At 41.0% G+C, this 21,942-nt stretch overlaps 1 protein-coding gene across 1 annotated transcript; it reads right to left on the reverse strand.

Annotated features, from left to right (window-relative positions):
* Positions 1-6,948: 6,948 nt before the first annotated feature.
* CD207 (CD207 molecule) lies at positions 6,949-16,971 on the reverse strand. The gene is made up of 6 exons (XM_036764640.1): positions 16,896-16,971; positions 16,173-16,289; positions 15,017-15,394; positions 9,913-10,064; positions 8,339-8,457; positions 6,949-7,642 (listed from the first exon to the last, which is right to left on the reverse strand). The coding sequence occupies exons 1-6, from the start codon at positions 16,969-16,971 to the stop codon at positions 7,390-7,392; spliced, it is 1,095 nt and encodes a 364-aa protein (XP_036620535.1). The 3' UTR covers positions 6,949-7,389.
* Between the last annotated feature and the right edge of the window lie 4,971 nt (positions 16,972-21,942).

The raw sequence follows: 21,942 nt of genomic DNA on the forward strand, positions 1-21,942 counted from the left end.
AGAATCAATCCTCCACACAGCTGCCAAAAATGCTTTCCCTAAGCCCTGGGTCTAATTAGATCACTTCGCTACTAGAAAACAAATAGACAAAAAATAAACTTAAGTGTTTCAGTATTTCCTCTAGGAAAAAATACAAACTCCCTGACCTGGCATTTAAAGTCATTCATAGTCTGGATCTATCCTTATTACTTCCCCAGCACAGGTTTATGTTTCAGACAAAATGGCCTGTTCGCTGTTCCCAAAGACAGCATGCAGTCTCTTAGCTCTGTGCACTCATACCAATCACATCTCACGTCTGGAATTTGTGTTTTCCTTATCTCCACCAATCAGAAACCTTATCTTCCTATAAGCCACAGCTCTGATGCCACTTCCTCTGCATAGCCTTCCCAGATCCCTGCAGATGTCAGTGCTCTCCACCTCCTAAAACATTCTTAGACTATGCTGATCTGACTTGTGCATCCTTCACTATGTCCTCTGTGTTCAAAAGAACATCCTCCCCACAAGAGAATGTCAGCTCAAAAAAAAAGGGACTTTTTGCATTTTGTCTTCATGTGTTCCATATCTAGCACAGTACTTTGCACTTAGTGGGGACTTTCAGAGGGGAGAAATACAATATTAATATTGTACTCTGAATTTTAGGCTCAAGACTGTCAGAAACAATTTAATATTGATTTATGTCTAAAATCATTCCTAGCTTGGAGAGAGGATGGCGTCCAAAATGGCTGAGCATGAGATGACTCTTAATCATTGCCCCAAGAAAATTTTAGGTAGCATTTGTAAAAATCTTGAAAGAAATGAAAAAAGATATATTAAAATACAATTTAGATTACTATTCCAATATTGGTTGAGCAATTAAGACTTTAAGGCTTCTCTGGGATATATATATATATATATATATATATATATATATATATATATATATATATATATATATATATATATATATATATCTGGGAAGCACTTTCCTTGAGGAAAAAAAAATATATATATATCTGGGAAGCACTTTCCTTGAGGAAATATATATATACATATATATATGCCCGAGGAAACCTTAAAGACTTAATTGCTCAACCAATATTGGAATAGTAATCCAAACTGTATTTTAATATATCTTTTTTTCATTTCTTTCAAGATGTGTGTGTGTATGTGTGTGTGTGTGTGTGTGGTGTGTGTGTACACACACATGTATACACATGTACATCTGGGCTCCTCTCAGAGATCTCTATTTGAGAATCTAAAGTGAATTAGAAGCTGAGAGGGTGCCTCCTTCTCAATGGAAAGGGCACTTCCCTTTAACTTGGACAGAAGAATCTAGATATGAGTTAATTTTGGTTATCACTTTTAATCCATATCCTAAGAAAGACCATAACTTTAGTTCTACCCACTTTCATAAAGGAAAGGTCCAGGGAGGATTTTAGGCTGGAGAAATGTTATTTCTTAATATTTCTAGAGAAACTAAAAAAGAAGTTTTTAATACATTTTGAAAGAGATTAATACGTATTTGTTGAAACAAAATTTAATTAGATCACAGAAAGTCAAACTTGGAAGAGATTTTAAGAGGTCATAAGGTACAGGTCCTATTTGAGCATCAATCCTTTCTACAATATCCCCAAGTGGTCATCCAACTTCGGCTTAAAGACCTGCATTGATGGGGAACTCATTACCTTAAGCCTATTATTTGGGATAGTGACTCAAGGCTATTCCTCGAGATAGTGAGTTCCCCATCACTTTTGGACAGCTCCTAGCCTTGTCACTTACTACCTGTTGTATGTAACCTTGGGCAAATTCCTTCACTTCTTTGGGACTCATTTTCATCATCTGTATGTGACATTTGTGTGTGGTTTGGCTTGGTTTGGTTCATACGGCTTCCTTTTATCGTAGAGGATAACTGCTGTCACATAGATCAAAATCCAGTCAAAGATGTGGAGTAACTCAGTCAACAAGTATTTATTACATGCTTTATGAGCAGCGCGCTGTGCACAATCTTAGACAGACACCAGGTGGCAGTCAAGGCCTGTGTTGTTGCCCTTAGCCGCATTTCCGCTTCCCCCCCACTCCCTCCTTTTCACTCCCGATGCGTATTTTTTTTGCAGTGTGTATCCCCTGTGCAAACTATTGCTTCCCAAATGCTAATCTAGGGTATGAAAATATTAAAATTCCTACAATAATCTTTGCTCCATCCCCTCCCCACCAGTGGTTTGTTCCCTGAATGAACCTCCATACCCAGTCAATTGAGACTGCAGCTCTGGCATTCTTTGTTCTGTGTTCTAAGTTCCTTTCCAGCTCTTACTACCTAAAGCGCAGACTAAAACTGGTCCAGGTTCTGCTGCATCTAAAACCATTCCTATTTTTCTTTTTGTTTGTATTTGCACACAGTAAGTGCTTTGTTGCTTTGCCTTGTCTTCTCTGTTTCCTGAAAATAAGAGTTGCCCCACTAGGAACCTGACTGGAACTGTCAGTTGGGCAACGCATCTCTTCCTTCCTTCCTTCCTTCCTTCCTTTCTTTCTTTCTTTCTTTCTTTCTTTCTTTCTTTCTTTCTTTCTTTCTTTCTTTCTTTCTTTCTTCCTTTCTTTCTTTCTTTCTTTCTTTCTTTCTTTCTTTCTTTCTTTCTTTCTTTCTTTCTTTCTTCCTCTCTTTCTCTTTCTCTCTCTCTTTCTCTTTCTTTCTTTCTTTCTTTCTTCCTCTCTTTCTCTCTCTCTCTCTCTCTCTCTCTCTCTCTCTCTCTCTCTCTCTCTTTCTCTCTCTCTCTCTCCCTCTCCTTCTGTCTGTCTTTCTTTCCCCTCTGTCCACAGAAGGTATCATACCCTTACCTGAGAGTGCTTTGCCCAAAGCCATGTAAATTTTCATCCTGAAATCTTTTTTTCTCTTCCTTTTTTTCCTTTGAGGACCCCACCTTAAACTCAAATCACTCTGGCTCTCCTTAACCAACAATAGGTCCCAGGCCAAACCCTACTTGGTCATTGTTTGGGCCCTGGTTGGCTCAGAGTGAATTAAAATAGCAATTGTTTCTGTTTTGTCCAGAAACCCTGAGAGTCTTTCCCTCCTAGATTGATTTGACTAGATGAAGAGGCCATTCTCTACTTCATTTCTTACCTAACCTTAATCACTGAATGGGCGTTGCCTCAGTTGAACTGAGACCTGTTAAAGACCTTAGCTTTAAAAGGCCAAGGTCTCCCACTGCATCCAGGGCCATCTCCAGTCTTCCTGATCTATATCTTGCCACTGGACTCAGGTGACTCTGGAGGAGATAGTGAGGCTGGTGATCTTGCACAGCCCTCCCTCACTTAAATCCAATTCACTTGCATGTCATGGCATCACCTCCTTGATGTCATGGTCCTCTTTGAGAATGAAAGACAAACAACAACAACAACCTGTTTCCTGAATGCCTGGATTTCACTCTAATAGTTCATTCTCTCAAGCCCAAAGTCACTTGGTTTCTCAGGAAAGAGCTGTGGAAGCAATCTTTGCTTCCCCATTACCAACAACTCTTTGACTCAGGCAAAGCAGATAGGGCATGATCAGGATCACATAATCCTGCATACAGGGCCAGAGACCAGGCACGGGGATGGGGAATGATTTGCGACCCTCTCACCAATGAATACACACTCATCCTTTGAAGATAAAATGTTCTGGCCCCTCTTAACACAAGTCACTCTTCCATAAGTATGGTATTGCTTACCCATACATACCAATCTCACTGTTCTCTGCTCTGAGAAGACTCTATCTGGGGTGTTGGGTTCAGTTCAAGGTGCCACATTTTTGGAGGGACATTGAAAATTGGAGCATGTCCAGAGGAAGGCAACCAGATTGAGAATATGGGAAGATAGTATTATGTGAGAATCTGCTTTAGAAACTAAAGTGTTTAGCCTAGAATCATGAGAGCTGACTTCAAGTGTTTGAAGGTTAGAAGGTAGGAAACAGATTAGAATTTTTCTACTTAGCTCCAGACGAGAAAACTGGAATCAGCAGGAGAAGATGATTATCAAGTAAATCATGTATAGAAAATGTTGTATAAATTGTAAAGAAGACTATAAATGTCAGCCATTATTAGAAGGGCAGCTATGTGTAGAGAAGTGGTTCTCAAACTTTTTGGTCTCAGGATCCCTTTACATTCCTAAAAATTACTAAGGAGATGGCCCAAAGAGCTTTTGTTTGTTTGAGTTACATCTATTGATATTTACCACATTAGAAATTAAAACAGATCAGTTTTTAAAACATTTTAATTCATTAATCACAACAGTAAGCTCATTATGTGTTAGCACAAATGATGTTTTATGAAAAACATCTATATTTTCTAAGGCAAAAAAATTAGTGAGGAGTAGCATTCTTTTATATATTTTTGCAAATCTCTTTGATGTCTGGCTTAATAGCAGATAGCTAGATTCTCCTATTGACTATTGCATTCAACTTGCTGTGATATGTTGTTGTGGTTCAGTATGTGAAGCAAATCCAACCTCACACAGATAAGTAGTTGGAGAAGAGTATTTTAATAGGCAAATAACATCTTGGTATTATTATGAGCATAGTTTTGACTTTGCGGGCCCATTGAAAAAGTCTCAAGAATCCCCAGGGGTAAGCACACAACACTTTGAGAACATCTAGATAGTGGAAAGTGTATTGAACCTGAGGTCAGGAGATCTGGGTTTAACTCTCACCTCAGGATGGTTACCAGGGCTAGTGCAAATGTTTGCTTTGGCTCTGCCTGCCAATGCTGCTACTGCCACTCCCTCTCTTCCTTCTTGCTGTTGCTATCACCATCTTGGGAGGTCTGCTGCTCAGGACACATTGCAGCCAGCTTCAAGGCAGAAACCAAAGCCAGCTTCATTCATGCCCATCACTTTCTAGGACACTCATACGGGACATTCTCTTCTCCCACTCTCTGGACTCTATGATAGTTTACAAACAGAGCTAGGCTGAGTTGCAAAGCTGGCACCAGAGCTGGCCAAGAAAAAATATCAAGAGGATTTCCCTTTCCATTGACCATGTCTAGGACCATGTTGCCTAGAATACAGATATCAGTGCATACACCAGAAATAGACCCACAGAGAAGCTGTCTCCCACCACCCCTGATGACACAAACAAGGCCTTACCATCAAGTTAGGGGTGTTGGACCTGGATGTGCTGAGGGGTGAAAGCAGCCTGTGGCAACTAACATGGTATTGATTTTTGGTCCAAATAAGAAACCAAGGTATCCTATCCTCTACTCAGCAACTACTGACAGGACCTTCAACTCAGAGTAGTTAATTCCATTCAGTTGACAGCATAAAAGAAATTTGCTAGTACTCCTGTTTACTAGAAAGATGGAGACAATGTTGTGGTGCTTCCTAAGTATTCCTGGAAAGACAGCCAAAGAGCTGCTTCCTAAAGGAGAGTCTACCAAAGTGCTCATTTTAGGCAAGAAATCCCTAAACTACATTCCCCACTCTTAGGTTACTCCATCAATTCAATGGTGGGACAAAACTTTGAACAGAAATCTTGTCTTCTCCCAACGATACAAACTTCCTAGTGTGATTAAAGTCTTTCGGCAGTTCTACAAAGAGCTTGTTAAATGAAAAAGAGCAGCAAAAGCAGCCTGCAATTCCTTTCCTTGTGCCTTTATCAGCATTCTTTCCATGTGGTTGAACCACCTTGGTGCCCTGCTGGCTGTCTTTGGAATTTGCCATTTAACACATAAATCCTTGCTAGATGTGTGGCAAGTGCCATCATTGGCCAACTAGAATTTTTGGCTTGTGAGAGAGGTTACTTAGGAGTTTTGCAAGAGTAAGATTTCTTTAACTTGAACAAGTCATCCCTTTTTGTGATTAGCCATGTGTGGGGATGGTGGAGAGAGCACCGTTGAGTGTGTCAAGTTTTGAGCTTTACTTGGATTCTTGGACTTTGTAAGCTTGTAACCAACAATTTATAATTCAGATGTTTCAGACAGTGTTTATTTCTCAGTACTGAGTATTCTAAACACAGTTAGGAAAAACTTGGAAACTGTATAGCCTTTTAGCAGATAGCCAGTCAATCTTAAAATAGTTTGTTATGTCGGGCAGAGAGCTTTCTAAGATGTTACAATGTGTGGTTAAAGCCACACAGTAGCCTCACAGTGACTGTCGATGAAATATAGAATGGTAGAGAAGCTTGAGTGTCTTTTTTGAAAATTAAACTTTTTTTCCAATGAACACAGATTGATTTTTCTCTCCCATTCACTCCCCCCCACCCCATTGTTAAAAAAAAGGAAAAGAAAAAACCCTTTGTAACAAATAAGGGAGGGGACATGGGTGTGTAATACTCATACATCAGACTTTTTTGATCCATTTGTTAATTTTGCAGTACTTTCCCCTCCTTTCCTTTCTTTTCCTTTAAAATTCTTTGTTCCAAGGGATTCCTTATTATACCTATGTTTGTGTCTCTCTCCCTATTAGCACTACACTTTGTCTAAACTTTATTTCCTCCAGTGCCAGAAGTCTTTGCTCCTCTTTGCTCTTAATAACCGTTGGCCCTAGTTCTTCATTCTGGGGCAAAAGAAAAGTCTAATCGTTCTTCCATGTAAGAGCCCTTTGAATACTTTCATGTTCCATCAGCCATCTCTGACCCAGTAAAGGAAGTGAAGGCAGAATATGTTAGACATTGGCAGCAGTATAAGCAAAGGCACAGAGAGCCAGGTGAATATAGAGCATGTCTGGGGACAGAGAGTTTACCGGTTTGGCTGGATGCTTAGACTATATGGAGCAATATAAGATAAGATACTAAAGATAGAATGGTGCCAGTCTGTGGAGGGCCTTGAATGCAAGACATTTGATGTTTACTCAGGAGGCAATAAAGAACCACTGAAGATTTTCATTTCAACTCAGTAGGAATTTATTAGGTGCCTACTTCAGGCAAGGTAGAGCTGTAAAAGGACCAAATTTATGCCAAAGATTACTAGGGCAGTGCTATAAATAATGATTAGAAAGGAGAAATTAGAGGAGGCTAAAAAAAAAGGTCAGGAGGCTATTGTAAGGGTCTAGATGGGTAGCAATGAGGGCCTGTACCTCATTGGTTCAAGGTGGTAGCAAAGGACATAGAGAACGTGAAGATGGAAGAGATATTGGGGAGTTGGAAAGTACTGAGTAAGTGTCTGGACATAGAGATGTGATGAAGGAAGAAGAGTCAACAATAACCACAAGTTTTTGAACATGGGGGCTTGGGGAATGGCAGTGCCACTGTGAGAAACAGGAAAATCTCAAGTAGGAGACACATCAGGAGGACCTTCTCCAGGCAACCCCAGTCCAGTTCTGTTGGTGTCCTTTTCTCTCCATCCTCCTTCTCTATTTCGCTCCTCCCCAGCTGGGTGAGGCAAAGTGAGTCCCAGTTGATATATACAAGTCCCAGGCTGTTTTGATATGACATTAAAACATGATAATCTAAGGAGAAAATTCCCTGTGGATGTTGGAGGGATGAACATCATCTTTATGTTGGATTTGGGAGGAGCTGAGAGGCTGCAGTAGAATTCCGTCATGGAACTGGTCAGTCTCCAATGGCTTTGGGTCCTTCTTACAAATGAATTGCATCTCTTGGTCACAGGTTCTATCATTCCAGGACATCAGAGAGGACTTCTCTAGAGTTACACAGTGTTCATTTTCACCTACGTTATTGGGTTCCCCCTTTACCCAGAACCTGATGAGAAAAGAGCATGTCATAGCACACACCCTTCCATTTCTTGCCTTTGGTCTCAAAACCAAATCCAAAATGTGGAAACAGTAGCTTAGATCCCAGGAGGCCCTAGGTCTCTTGATCGCAAATTTTGTCCCCATTTAAGATAAGACCATGTCTACTGAGGCCACAGTGAGGAGCAGCAGATACCTCAAAAGAAATTTAGTTCTGAGTCCACAAAACCTGCCAAAATCAAGCCTAACCTGGGACTACAATCCTCAGGCCTCCATGTTAAACACAAATACATACACATGTGTACACACATACAAACACACACACATACTTATACACCACACATACGAACAAGATATAGACTGTCAGAAGTGAAAGTCACCTTAAAACACTGAGCATAGAACTTCGGAGGTAGAAGGAGCCATCTACTCCAAAACCTTCATTTTTTTTGCGAATTAGGAAATGAAGGCCCAGAGATTGGAGGAGATTTGTTCAAGATCACAGAGCCAGTGAGGGCTCAAGTTTGAGGTCTGAGCCCTTGTTTCCTGACTCACAGACCAGGGCCCTGCCTTCTGAAAGCTTACATACACAGGACAGGACAAGATGGGGTCACTTTTTCTCTGGCACTACCTCCAGGGTGCAGGCATCTCCCAGGAGCCATGGAAAAAGAAAGGACCAGGGAGAGAACAGGTATGATAATAGACTCACCGAACGTTCTCCCTCTCTATATATAGGGTTCCATCAACCCAGCGCCAGTTGCCAGAAGATCCTATTTTTGTCAGGCCAATCCAATAAGGAACTCCTTTGGCTACCTTATAAAGAAACTCCTACAAAATGAAATTGACAGAGAAGGTGTCATTAACTGAGGGAGGGGAATTGGGGTTGGGTGGCGAGAAACATGTCTCTCGTTTGTATGTGTGTCTGTGCCTCTGTGCAAATGCCTCCAAAGGGGACCTCCAGGTAACACCTCTTCAATGCAGTTACTATTCCATATCTTGTATCTCAGTTACCTTGTTTGTATCTTAGCCCCTCTGCTATGCTGTGAGCTCCATGGAGGCAGATTGTCTATCTCAACTAAGCTCAAGAACTCTTTTTGTGACCTGCCCAGGCTTCTAAACACAAATGAATTGAATTCCCAAGGACCAAAGGGAAGCAAAATTGGTATTCTCTAGTCTTGCCCATGCTAACACTCTAACCTGGCACAGGACCATGAGGACCAACACAGGAATTAGCACCTATTTCCTTGAGCCCCAGGTGACATATGCAGGCTCTTACAGATCAGGGATCAGCCTGGCCCTTAGTCATGACTCTGCTTTGTAACTATCCCTTCCACATTGCTGGGGCACAGCACCCCCATGATCTGGAAATCCTCATAAAATTGTTTGGCCCTCCCCTTGTACCAGAGAAGAAGTCTGAGTTTCTTCATTTTCTTTTGTGGGATGTTTACAATGCCTTATTGTAAAATTTGAGTTAAGTATTTCGTCATAGGTTCTGTGTTGTCTGCTGGCCTCCACATGTCATCTGCAGCTTTCGCAAAACTCCTCCAAAAATTCCCATTTAATTTCTTACACTAATCCGTAATACTTGAAACTGTGATGGGGAAAGTCATGATGGGAAGGGATAACTGTAGAGGTCAAAGCTCCCTTATGATAGACATAGCTCCAGTTTTGAGATGGAGATTTGGTTGGAAGAATAGAAGGAGGATTAGGGGTAGGTGATCTAGGCAGCAGACTAGGGCATATAACTCATTGGGGGAAGAAGTCAATGAGGGCCACTTTACAGTAAGACTTGTGATAAGCCCCCACATAATTAAACATCAGAAAATCCCATTCTCCAAACCCTGTAAGTAAAATGGCATATGTTACAACAAAAGCTCAGAGCCTCCTGTGGTAAGGGACACCTAGGGCTTAATGTTATCTTGCTCAGATCCTTCTCCTCGTTCCTGGCCCTGAGTCAGAAGGATCTCTCCCCTGGCTAGATGTTCCTGTAAGCACTTATGAGGAAGGGTCTGTTTTCCCAATGTGAATGGATGGGACATTTTCCCTCCTACTTCCTTCCCACTTCCCAGTACTGATCCCTTTTTCTATAGGATTTTAAATTTTCAAAGTGGTTCTCTCACAACAACCCCTAGACTTGCCAAGTATTGTCCCAGATCATGCAACTAATGAGTTTTAGAGTCAGCATTCCAACTGAAATCTCCTGACTCTAAATCCAGCACTAGTTTCCCTATACCATGTTGCCATTTATTATCCTCTGTGTCAAATGCCCCTTTGGTCACCGACCTGTTCTTTTGCTGAAGTCACTGAGGTCAGATGGGAATCTCGAGTGGTACAGAGCTGTTCAGCACTATACCAAGACTTTTTCGTGGTAGAAAAATAGTAAAAGTTCCCTCCAAAGAATTTCCAGTCTTGTGAGGCCATCTCCAGAATGTAACCTGGGGAACAAGGTTGAGGTGAAATTGCACATTGCCAGAAGCCCAAAATCTTAAGCCTTAAAGGCACCTCAGATGACACACAGTCCAACTCCACCTGGGTAGGAATGACTGCTGAAATATGGCCAAGTACTCATCTGATCTCCACTTGAAGATCTCCAGAGATGGGCAATTCACTACTTGCAAGCAATATTATCTTTATAGGGGCTGGCCTAAGTGGTCCCTAGGACCTCAAGAAGCTCTAGAACTTTCCCACAGGCCCAACATGGGGGTAATGGAAAAATCTCTTAAGGATCTTTGATTCTAGTGCCATGATATTGAGTGGTCCAGGAAGCAGGGGGATCCTCTTTCTAAGAAAGTCTAATAGACTCAAAGAATATCAGGACTGGAAAGCTCCTAAGGTATCATCTAGCCTAGAAGTTCTTAACATTTTTTTGTATGATGGATCCCTTTGGCAATCTGATCAAACCTATGAACCTCTTCTTGGGCTTGTGTTTTAAAATGTGTTTTAAAAATTGGATTACAAAGGAAATCGATTATATTAAAATATAGCTATCAAAAAATTAAAAAAAAACAAGTTCATGGACCCCAGATTAAGGATCCCTTTTGGTATGGAAAGACTTTTGGGGATGGAAAATTGGGGAGGACTGGAAGAGAGGTTGAAGAAAACACCAATTGAAGGTTTAGAATTGAGGAAGGAGAAAAGCTTGAAGTTAAGTAGAAGGAAGTGAAGCAGAAGAACTGGAGGAACCAAAGACAAGAAGAACATGAAGAGAACTAGGAAGCTGACAAGACAACTCGGGAAAAACAAAGTTAAGAAAAAGGAAGTTGGATGTGGTAACCATGTCATGGGGTGAGGAGTCAGGAGGTGCTAATGGGGAGAGAAGAAAGAGTTTTGGAGCTGAGGACACCCTCTAGCAAACTGCTACCATGTTCCAAAAGGGAGAAAAGGAGGGTGGGGTGAGGAATGAGGGTATAATTTCCAGAACGTGTGAAGAGCAGGGTGAATTTTGTAGTGCCTTGTAATGAGTATGTGATGTTGGTATTGCTTACTTATCCACACTCAAAAAGCTGGCTGGTCCCACTCCTGAAAAATAAGATCAAATTTCTCAAGGAATGCTTCTGCCTTCTCCAGGTTCTATTTAAGAGTGGGGGAGGGGGAAGGGAATTCAATGGGAAAACAAAGAAGAGAGAAAGATCTGAAAAGGCAGAGGGAAGTCATGAACTACGTAAGGAGATTGGAGAGCAGAAGTTCAAGAAGGACCACTGAACGCTTGGAGCTAGACAACAGATAGGATTATCTTCCCCCCTCCAAAAAAGGGGCTGAATCCTTGAAAAGAAGCTACTATTTCCCCTACAAAGAATGGTGACTCAAAACCCCAGGAGTTGACAGGTGAAAGAACATCCCATTGGGATCAGAGGAAGAAGAGACCAACAGTGGTGGCTGGTGACATCCTACCGAAGGCTCCTGAAGTACCTTGTTGTTCACCTGATAATAAGAACAGAGGTCTACTCTCTTGCTGGAGCATGTATCCAAGATATAACAGAGAATCTCCCAAGACTCATCAGACCTGGTGGCTACAACCACTTGTGGTGATTCCCGTGGATACAAATGATACTACCAGAAGGAATCTAGAAAATGGAGTCTACTCTACCATCAGGCAATGCTGGCCTTCTTGCTGTTCCTCCTGTATGACATTCCATTTTCCACCTGCACGCCTTTGTACTGGCTGTCCCTCATTCTTGGAATGTTCTCCCTCTTCACCTCCTTCTCCTCCTGGCTTCCTTTGCTTCCTTCAATACTCAGCCCAGCCCACCATATCACACACAAACCCATGCTCCACCAGCACCTTCCCTCTGAGATTACTTCTGAGTCCATAGTCGTTTGCATGTGGTCTCCCCAACTAGAATGTGAGCTCCTCAAGGGCAGACATTATTTTGCCTTTCTTTGTATCCTCAGAACTTGCCACAAGGCCTGGCACTTAGTAAGCTTTTAACAAATGCTTATTGACTGACAGACTGATCTTGAAGAGTTAAGTAGTGCTTTTATTACTGTTGGTGATCAAAGACAAGGTGTTCTTTTCAAAGGAAAAAGGCAGAGTGAAAAAAGTTAACAGCTAGTTAAAAAGAATGTATCTGAGAATAGTATTTAGGTTTCTGGACAATGACTCAGAATATAGGAGAGCATACTCCTGGACAGAGATGAAATGCATCTAACAAGGGCTGAGAAAAATGTCTCTTCCTGGCATCTTGATTGAAAAGGAAGAGGGTCCAAGGAGAGCATTGCCTCCATAAACCCACTAAGCTGGAGAGGAGGTACAGTGTGGGAAGAATAGCAAGAGAGATCCTCAGTAATTCAGAAGAGACCAAAATCTAAGAAAAGAATCATTGATAAAACTCATGGCCTCAAATACACAAATAACAGCAACAAACAGTTGAAGTTGATAAATAACCTAGTGCAAGGAGGCAAATTTGATCCGATGTTTATAACGAACTTCAGTACAATGAAACCTATGACTGGAATATGAGTCTAGAAGAGTACACTTTACTCAAAATGAATGGGATAGGTAAGAATTCCAAGAGCTGGAGAAATGGACTGCTGGGGAAGCATGTTGGAAGGTCATTTAGGTGAAGACCTAAGAATAGAAGTACTTTTGCCATTGGAATCTTCTACAGACTACTTGAACAGATAAAAGAAATGGATGATGCATTCCAGAAACTGATCACAGGGACTTCAATTATCCTGTCATCTGCCTTAATAATTTGATCTTCCAAAAGGTGGAGAAATGAGTAATGGGAACTTCTGTTCCTTTTAACTCATTCTCATCAGCAAGAAGGAACAAATTGCTGGGACGGAAATGATGGGAACCCGGAGGAGAAATGACCACTCCATATTGGGATTTGTGATAGAGAATAAGAGGAAAGTTGATATAGTCTGATGTTCACTGTAGGAAGAGCACATCTCAAAGGGGTCAGAAAAAGCATAGTTAAGTATCCTGTGACCTAAATTCTAGAAGGGAAGTCATCCCAGGAAGGATGAGAAGTTCTCAAAAATTCTGAAAATATGGGGGAACAATTCTGATGAGGTGGAAAAGGAAGGCTTGCCTAAAGAGAATTTTGTACGTGCATCACTAGCTAACCTAAGTTTAAAAAAATACGTGAGCAGAAGGAAGCAGGGGAAGGAAGCAAAGAATGAAGGTATTGAGAGTGAGTTGAGACTGGCAAAAAAATTCTAAGGACAGCCAAAAGAGTGGTGAGTGGAGATGTTCCTAAGCTATGTTTTGGGGGAAGAGGAGGCTCAAAGAAAGGCTAGGACCACTACTTGTAATAGGTGGATGGGGTGATGATAACTAATTGTAGAGAGAAGACAGAGTTGCCCAACTCATATTTTATTTGTTTTCCCTGCCAAGAAAAAGGATCTTTGAACTGGAAAGGACAGAACAAAAAATGGCTACTAAAAAGTTGATGCTCAAGATAAAAGTGCTTGTAAATGCTACTATCATCTTACAGATGAAGAAACTGAGGCCCAGATATGGATTAACTTGCCCAGGATCATTCAGCTGGTAAGTAGCTAAGAAAAGTTTGAAACCCAAGTTGTGCTGATTCCAAGGTCAATGCATAATTTGCTGATCCTCCTGTACTCTGCCTTGGTCAATCAAACCATATGAGATCATTGTCTTTGATTGTGGGCATCAAATTTTAGGAAAAACCTGCACAAACTGAAAAGTATTGAGAGGAAGGCAACTAGGAAAGACCTTGAGCTCATGTCCTTTGAGGATTGGCTGAAGAAGCTGGGGAAGGTTAGCCAGAGAAGAGAAGGCAAGGCTTCAGTATTTGAAAGGTTGATGCATTGACTTTTACGGATATATTTTGCATGACTACACATGTATAACCTATATGCAAATGCTCGCTTCTCAATTCGGGGGCGGGGGGTGGGGAGGGAAGAAGGGAGAGAATTTGGAACTCAAAGTTTTAAAAACAAATGTTAAAAATTGTTTTTACACCTAACAGGGGGAAAATAAAATGCTAAATATACAAAAAGAAAAGAAAGGTTGATTCATGGAAAAGGGATTTGACATATTCTTGTGGGAAGTGGGGATAATTTAGGATTGTGGAATAAGAAGCAATGGGGAGAAATGGAAAAGAGGCAAATTTAAGCTTGATATAAAGACAACTTTCCTAAGATTTAAAGTTATCTGAAAGTGGAATGGGCTGCCTTAGGAGCTAGAGGGGTCCCTCTACAGGTCATAGGATTATAGATTTAAAGCTGGAAAGGATTTTAGAGAGCCTCAAGGCCAGCCTCTTCATTTTATGAGGAAACTGAGGTCCAAAGTGATTTGCCCAAGGTCACATAGGTAGTAAAGGACTGAAACAGAATTTGAACCCAGGTCCTCTGCCTCCAAATTCAAGGCTTGTTTGGGGATCTTGTTCAGGTGTGAGTTGGGCTGGACCACTTCTGAGGTTCTTTGTACCATTGAGATTCTGTGATGCTGGGGCATGCTCAAGCTCACACAGCAACTCAGTGGCAGAGCCTAGATCTTGAAACTAGAAGAGGGGGGATGCTGTACTTGGCTCTCCATGTAGACAGCAAGTGATAGCCCATGCTCCACCTAATAATGTGATCTAGTATAAAGCAGCTGGGGCTCATAAAGACCAGACAGTTCTCCATTGACTTTCATTTTTAAAGTCACAGTCCAGAAACCATCTTTTTTTTCTTCTACAGGGCCTCTTTATTTGAAGGATCCCAGAGCCTTCTCCAACCCCTCAGTGGGGAGTCCTCTTTCCCCATGGCAGGGCTCTATATCCCCTCTGTTGGGGTCCCTTTCTTCATCCTGGAATTCCTGCCTGAGTTCTGCTCACCCTGAACCCAACCTCCCCAGTCTCCTTAGCATCTGAAGCTTCAGGAGGCAGCATCTCCCACCCTGTCCTCCCCAACAGGGACACCTCGAACTCACGCTGCTGTGACAATGATGTCCCCAGGGTCTGCAGATCTTTCCTGAGCTGCTCAACCTTGGCAGTTAGCTCCCCAGTTTTCTTCAAATCCTGTTTCAGCGTCGGAATCTGGGCATTTAAATTCTGGAGCTCTTCCCAACTGCCCATCAACACCTGAAGCTGCTCAGTGTCTTGCCTCAGCATGGCACCTAACAGCTGTATCTGAGCATTTGAAGACCCTAGGCTGTGGTTTAGCATCTGGACCTGGGTATGGGAATCCTCCAACTTGTTTCTCAGCCTCCTGATCTCAGAACTGAGAAAGACACTGGTGTTCTCAGCACGGCCTTGGAGCATGTGAACAGAGGTCTTGACATCATCTATCCTGCCCAGTAACTGGGGATCTAAGGAAGAGGAAATTACAAGGTCAGCTGGAGGGTTGACTCATCTATTCCAACCCCTTCATTCTACAGGTGAGGAAATTGAGGCTCAGAGAGATAACTGACTTGGCCAGAGCCACATGGACAGTGTCCAAAGTGGGATTTGAACCCAGCTCCTCTGACCTCAGAAAGTGCTTTTTTTCATTGTATGCCTAAGTTATATGGTAAAAAGGCTCATACAAAGGAACAGCTAATAGTGGAGCTGATAAGAGGATGGAGGCACCAGGGGGTCATATAGACAAGTCCCCAAATGCAGAGAGGTAGGACCAAGGGAGGATCTAAGGAGCTGTGAGAATGGGGTGCGGGACACAGACATGAGGTAGGAACCAAAGATGTGGGTACGTGAAACTAGCGAAAGAGACATAGAGAGAGGAAGGCAAGGGACTGGGGGAAGTCTGGAGGAAAAGGGAAACTATAGGAATCTGGAGCCAGAGGACAAGGATAAGCAACTTGACTTCTCTGGGCTTCAGCTTCCTCATCTGTAAAATGAGAGGTGGGATTGGATAGTCACTAATGGCCCTTCTGTCTATTCTGCAGTGGGAGGTCAGAGATGAGCAGACCCGGGAAAAGGAGCCCACAGGAGGAGGAGGAGGAGATGTGGCCATATAGGAAAGAGAAATAGGCCTGGGAAAGAGTGGCCACCAAGAATAGGGCAAAGCCTCAGTGGGATGAGAAGTAACTTCATCTGTGAGCAAGCTGGAGAAAGGCCAAGAATCGGGGTTATTCAAAGCCATTAACTTACAGAGAATGATCATGGCCAGGAGGAAGGCAGCAAGGCCCACTGCCAACAAAATAATAGCCACATAGACAGAAGGCAAGGTCCTTGGGACTGCAAGTGACTCCTTCTTTGGAGGAGGGTCTGTTTGGAGAAGAAAAAAAGAAAGCAGGTCTGCAGAAGAACCAAGCCCAAATATGTATTGGTCAATCAATGAGCATTTGCTAAATGCTTTCTTTGTAGCAGGTGCTAAGCCACTTGCTGGGGTTACAAATGCAAAAGATGAAACAATCCTTAGGGCATCTAGGTGGCTCAGTGGATAGAGCACCGGCCCTGGAGTCAGGAGGACCTGAGTGCAAATGGCCTCAGGCACTTACTAGCTATGTGACCCTGGGCAAGTCACTTAGTCCTGATTGCCTCAAAAATAGAAGACGCTGGCAATCTACTGGGAGATTAGTTCCCTTTCTTTATATGTCTAGTGTTTGACACATAATAAGCACTTAATAACTTCTTAACTAATTGAACAAAAAGTTCATATGTAAGATTATCTTATTCTATTATTTCTATATTCTTATTATTTTCGATATATGTATTTCTATATTCTATATATATCATATTATCTATATACATAATAAATACAAATATATACAAGTTAGCTGGGGAAGAAGGTCAAATACAGGTATGGGCAAGAAGAGGGAATGAGAAGGGTCTACATATTCAGGAGAATAGAGCAGACTCTCCCGGACTCACCTCGGGGCCACAGGGAGATGTCCTGGTTGTCTACTGTGAAATGGGCCACTTGAGCTCCCACCTCATTTTCCTTCATCCTGGCCTGGGCCACGCCGTGTCCTTACTCAGTCACCACTCACAACTGTTGCTTCAAGGGCATCTTTATCTACAAATAGAAGTGGGAAGTGGCCTTGTAAGATACCCTGCCCACCTCAACCCCAAAAGTCCATGTTATATTCATGAGTCCAGGTCTAGACCACAACACCACCCTTTGCCTCCAGACTAGGACCTCAAGGACGTCAGCATGAACCTTTTGTCATCCATCCAACCAAAGACTCCGTCATAGAAAGATTCCCTAAATCCTATCCCTACCCACCTTTCTCTGCTCTTCCCTCCTTCGAAAGGCTGCAAAAGAGTCTTTGTTGTAGCAGAAAAATAAAGGCAACTCAGGGAGTGCCCAACTGTTTAAGTATGGCTAAACAAACTATGGTATAGGAATGTAATTGAAAATGATTGTACCATAAGAAATTGTGAAATATATGGTCTAAGAAAAAACTAGGAAGATCTTCATGGACTGGAAGGGAATGAAATGAATAGAACCAAGAAAATAATTCATACAATAGAAATATTATTAATATTATTATATTAATTTAAAAGAGAGAAAGAAGTCCGATCAATGGACTGATAAGCTATAACTCTAGAGGATCACAGATGAAGCATCACCTCCTCACAGAGAGGAGATAGACTCAAAATGTAGAATGCTTTTGGACATGGCCAATGAGGGAATTTGCTTTGTTTGACTTTGTATATTTGTTATGAGGGTTTTGTGTTTTTCTTTCCTTTTTTCTTTCTTTTTATTTTGTTCAATGGCAGGCTATGAGAGGGGGAGAATATAAATGCTTGTTATTTAGGAAAAAAATTAAAGGTTTCTCATACTCATGTCCCCAGCCAACCTTTCCCACACCACCTCCTTCCTAAGCAGCTCTTTTCCTAAACCCCTACACTCACCAGCATCCTCCAGGGGAAGATGTCTCAAAGATGAATTTAGACCTGGAAGGGACCTTAGAGCTCATCTAATTTTATGTTCCAATTTTACAAATGAAGAAACTGAGGTCTAGATGAGGTTAAGTGGCTTGTCCAAGGACATTCAGGTAGGAAATAGGGAGCCAGGATTTGATTTTTGTACTCCATGTTTAAGACTCTCTACTACACCATGCTGCCTCTATGTTAATATACTTCTATATTGTGTCTAAGAGCAGTGTGGTCTATTTCCATTAGACCTAGGCTCCCTGAGGGTAGGGTTATGTCTAACTCTCTGTCTGGATTCACTAAGGGTGAACATGTCAACAATCACACCAGGGACTGACAGAACATGAGGAGTTCTGTATCCCTGTAAGGTTAATAAAGAATAAGATCTTCCCCACCCATCAAGAAGATTCATGTGGAGCCCATTAAGGAAAGATTGCTTGCGTGTAGGAAGCTTACACACCTTTTGCTAATTTCCAATTAAGCATTGAGTCAGGAGAACCTTCTGGCTCTGAGCCTATTAGCTGAAAGAGTATGTATTCTGAGAGGTGAGCTTTTGCTTTGGAGGCTTGCTTCCAAGAAGGATCTTGTGATTCCCTGGTTGACACTCTGAGTGGCCATATGTTCAGAGCTCCCTGACTGCTCAGAGGTAAAGGCTCTCTCAATCCAGTGGTGAATGTGTATATGTAGCAGTATTGTTTTGATTCAGGCACTAGAGCTCTGTCTGTTGGTCTTTATTTCTCCTCTATTTTCTCTATTTGTATTTTATGTAATTAAAGAATATTGTTGACCCCTGAAACAGCTATCTTTCCTAGTAAAGCAGATCTAAGAATCTGTACTAGCAGCCATTCTGAGTATGCCAGTGTGGCTGCCATTACAGCCCCTTCATTAAAGTAGGGGATTTTTTTCTATCTTCTCATCCAGTGTCTAATACGAAGTTCCGCCTTCATTAGTTCCTCAAGACAGAGGAGACAAATAGAAAACTTCAAGTTTCCTTTGAGCTGAATGAAGGAGTGTTTTCTCTAGACAGCTTCTTATGCTGTTGTCCAAGGTGTGTATAGAAAAGGGGGAGATGGAGGAGTATGTCCTTGAAGGGGTTGTTCTGATAGCTTCTGCTGCCTTTAAACTAAAGTAACTCATACCATTGCATGAGCCTGACTGGACTGGATGGATTTAAAGGGCCATTGTTGGTCTTTGATAAGGCTTCTCCATGGTCAGTGTTATTTGGTAAGGACATCTGAAGAAGAAGCTTAATGGAATGTCAAGACCACCACACCTCTAGACTGGAGGTCAAAAGACAGGAGTTCAAATCCTGGCTCTATCACTTGCTACTTGTGCAATTTTAAACCAGCCACTCCCTCTCTCTAGGCCTCAGTTTATCCATCAAATGAATGAGTTGGTCAATTTTTTCCCAAGTTTCTTTTCAGTCTTAATAATTTATAATTCCATTATTCCAGACCAGAGTAATTAGGCCACACCCTGAAGCAGCCAGCCACCAGTGGAAAGCAGAGTGAATAAGACCTGGTCCTACCTCTGCTAGAGCCCTTCATTTTTCTTGTTTAATCCTTTCATACTTTGGACCCATATTAATTTCCTAGATTATCCTTAGATTATTTTTCGTCTTGTCTCTGTCTTCTACTTCCCCAGACTAAACTCGTGGGTAAAATATCCTGTTTTGAACTCGGCCACCACCCTGGTGCTTCCCCTATATGAAAACTATGTTAATTTATTGCTATACCCCTGAACTCGCCTGAAGCATAACAGAGACTCAGAGGCACCTTGTGACCTGGGACTTTTTGCTTGGGTGCCTGATCCCTGAAGTCCAGAATGTCTCCTTGTTCTAACTTTGGATCCGCTGCTTGTGTTTCTAGCCTTTTCTTGCTCTGGCTTTGATGCCTGTGTTCGCTGAGTACCCATCTGGCCTACCAGATTCACTTCAACCTCAGTGTTTGTGTGCATGTGTGTGTTCCTAAGAGTATGAGTCTCAATATAGTAATAAATTGCCCAGTTTCAGGGAGGAAGAGATGGTTTTCGTACCCTCCTTCCTTCCTTCCTCCCTCCCTCCCTCCCTTCCTTCCTTCCTTCCTTCATCATTTATTCAACCCCTATTACATGCAATCTCTTGGGGCCACCATCTGGAGAAGGATATAGAAGAAGAGAATAAGGAGGCAAAGGGGAAGCTCATAGAGGGGTATAGAGCTAGAAGCAATTTTAAACATCCCCTGGACCATTCCCTTCACTTCAGAGATGAGGAAAATGAGGCTCAAAGAAGAAAGGTAAGTTTCCTAAAATCACATAGATAATAAATATCAAAACTAGAATTTCAAGCCAGATCCTCCAAATCAAAATCCATTGCTTTCCCCACTATACGAGAAGGAAGAAAAATAAGAGAGAAAGAGAAATAAGAAGACTCACATTTCTTTGCAATTTACAAACCTATGACCAGGTTGAGTTTATTTCAGGAAAAGGGAGATAGTTCAATATTAGAACAACTATCAACATAACTGATCATATTAATAATAAAATAATAAAATGACATGATTATATCAATAGATAGGGGCAGGCCTTTGACAAAAAGTAGCATTCATTTGTTTTTAAAAAGCAGTAAAAATCATAGAAATAAATACAACTTTCCTTCACTATTTTTGATACTAATATCTTTCCAGTAAGATGGGAGTAAATTTTTTAAATGCCCATTTTTGCCACTATTGTTTGGTAATCATTCTAAAAATGTTAATTACAGTAATAATACAAGAAAAGAGTTTTAAAAAATAGCTGAGAAGGAAAATTATCTCTATTTTCAGATGACATGACAATTTTTTAGAGAATCCCAGAAATCCTATGAAAAAAATAATCTGAATAATTAAAAAAATAAATAAGGTAGTGTTATGACATAAGCCCACAAAATCATTAGCCTTACTGTGTATTATTAATAAAAACTGTCAGGAAGAGATTTTTTAAAATTCCATTCAAAATAGTTGCAAAATACATAAAATTTCTGAACAATAACCCATCAAGATGCACTTAGGATTTATATGACTGCAACTACAAAACATTCTTTGTAGAAATAAAGGAAGATGTAAAAAAATGAGCAGGTAGTCATTGTCCATGTTTGGGTCATGCCAACATAATAAAAATAATTATACTACCCAAATTAATTTACAAGTTTAGTACTCTACCCATCAAAATCTCAAGGGATCACTTTACATAAGATTATATTTACCCTATAAAGGATTTTTTATTTTTATTAATAGACAAAATAATAAAATTCATCTAGATAAATAAAATAGCAAGAGTCTCAAGGTAAATAGTGAGGAGATAGCATTACCATACCTTAAACTACACTATAAAACATTAATCATTAAAACTATTGAGTGTTGGCTTAAAAAATAGAAAAGTTGATCAGTGGAACTGTCCAGGTAAATTGGCCCTAACAGCAATCAAGCATACTAGCTGATGAACAACTATCTGATAAATGCTAAAATACAAACTACTAGGTTAAAGGTTTCTTATTTGATAAGAATCTATAGAAGAACTAGAAGTCAGTTTGGAAGAAATTAGATTTAAACCAGTTATCTTATTCCATGTGCATTCCAAATGCATGACCTAAATTATAAAAGATCATACCATAGAAAAGAGATGCATGGGAAAATATGCTTTTTAAAACTATTAATTTTTTATGAGCAGAGACCTTCATATGTTTTTTTGGATTCTACACATACATTCATATTAAATGTATTTTCACATTAGAAATGTTGTAAAAAAGAATTAGAACCAATGGGAAGAACCATGACAAAAAAGAAACCAAAAAAAGAGAGAGAAAGCAAATAGTATGCTTTGATCTGCTTTCAGACTCCATAGTTCTTTTTCTAGATGTGGATAGCATTTTCCATCATGAGCCTTTTGGAGTTGTCTTAGATTCTTGCATTGCTGAGAAGAGCTGAGTCTATCAAAGTTAGTCATCACACAACGTTGCTCTTACTATGTACAATGTTCTCCTGGTTCTGCTCATTTCACTCAGCATCAGTTCATATAAGTCTTT

The sequence above is a fragment of the Trichosurus vulpecula genome, chromosome 6 (genome assembly GCF_011100635.1).
Source record: "Trichosurus vulpecula isolate mTriVul1 chromosome 6, mTriVul1.pri, whole genome shotgun sequence".
NCBI classification, from domain to species: Eukaryota; Metazoa; Chordata; class Mammalia; order Diprotodontia; family Phalangeridae; genus Trichosurus; species Trichosurus vulpecula.

Coding starts and splice junctions, on each gene's coding strand:
- CD207 (XM_036764640.1), bottom strand. CDS start 16,971: ATGAAGGAAAATGAGGTGGGAGCTCAAGTGGCCCATTTCACAGTAGAC. Junction 10,065..15,016: donor GACATCATTGTCACAGCAGC/GTGAGTTCGAGG, acceptor CTTGTTCCCCAG/GTTACATTCTGGAGATGGCC. Junction 8,458..9,912: donor TGACTTCAGCAAAAGAACAG/GTCGGTGACCAA, acceptor TTCATTTTGTAG/GAGTTTCTTTATAAGGTAGC.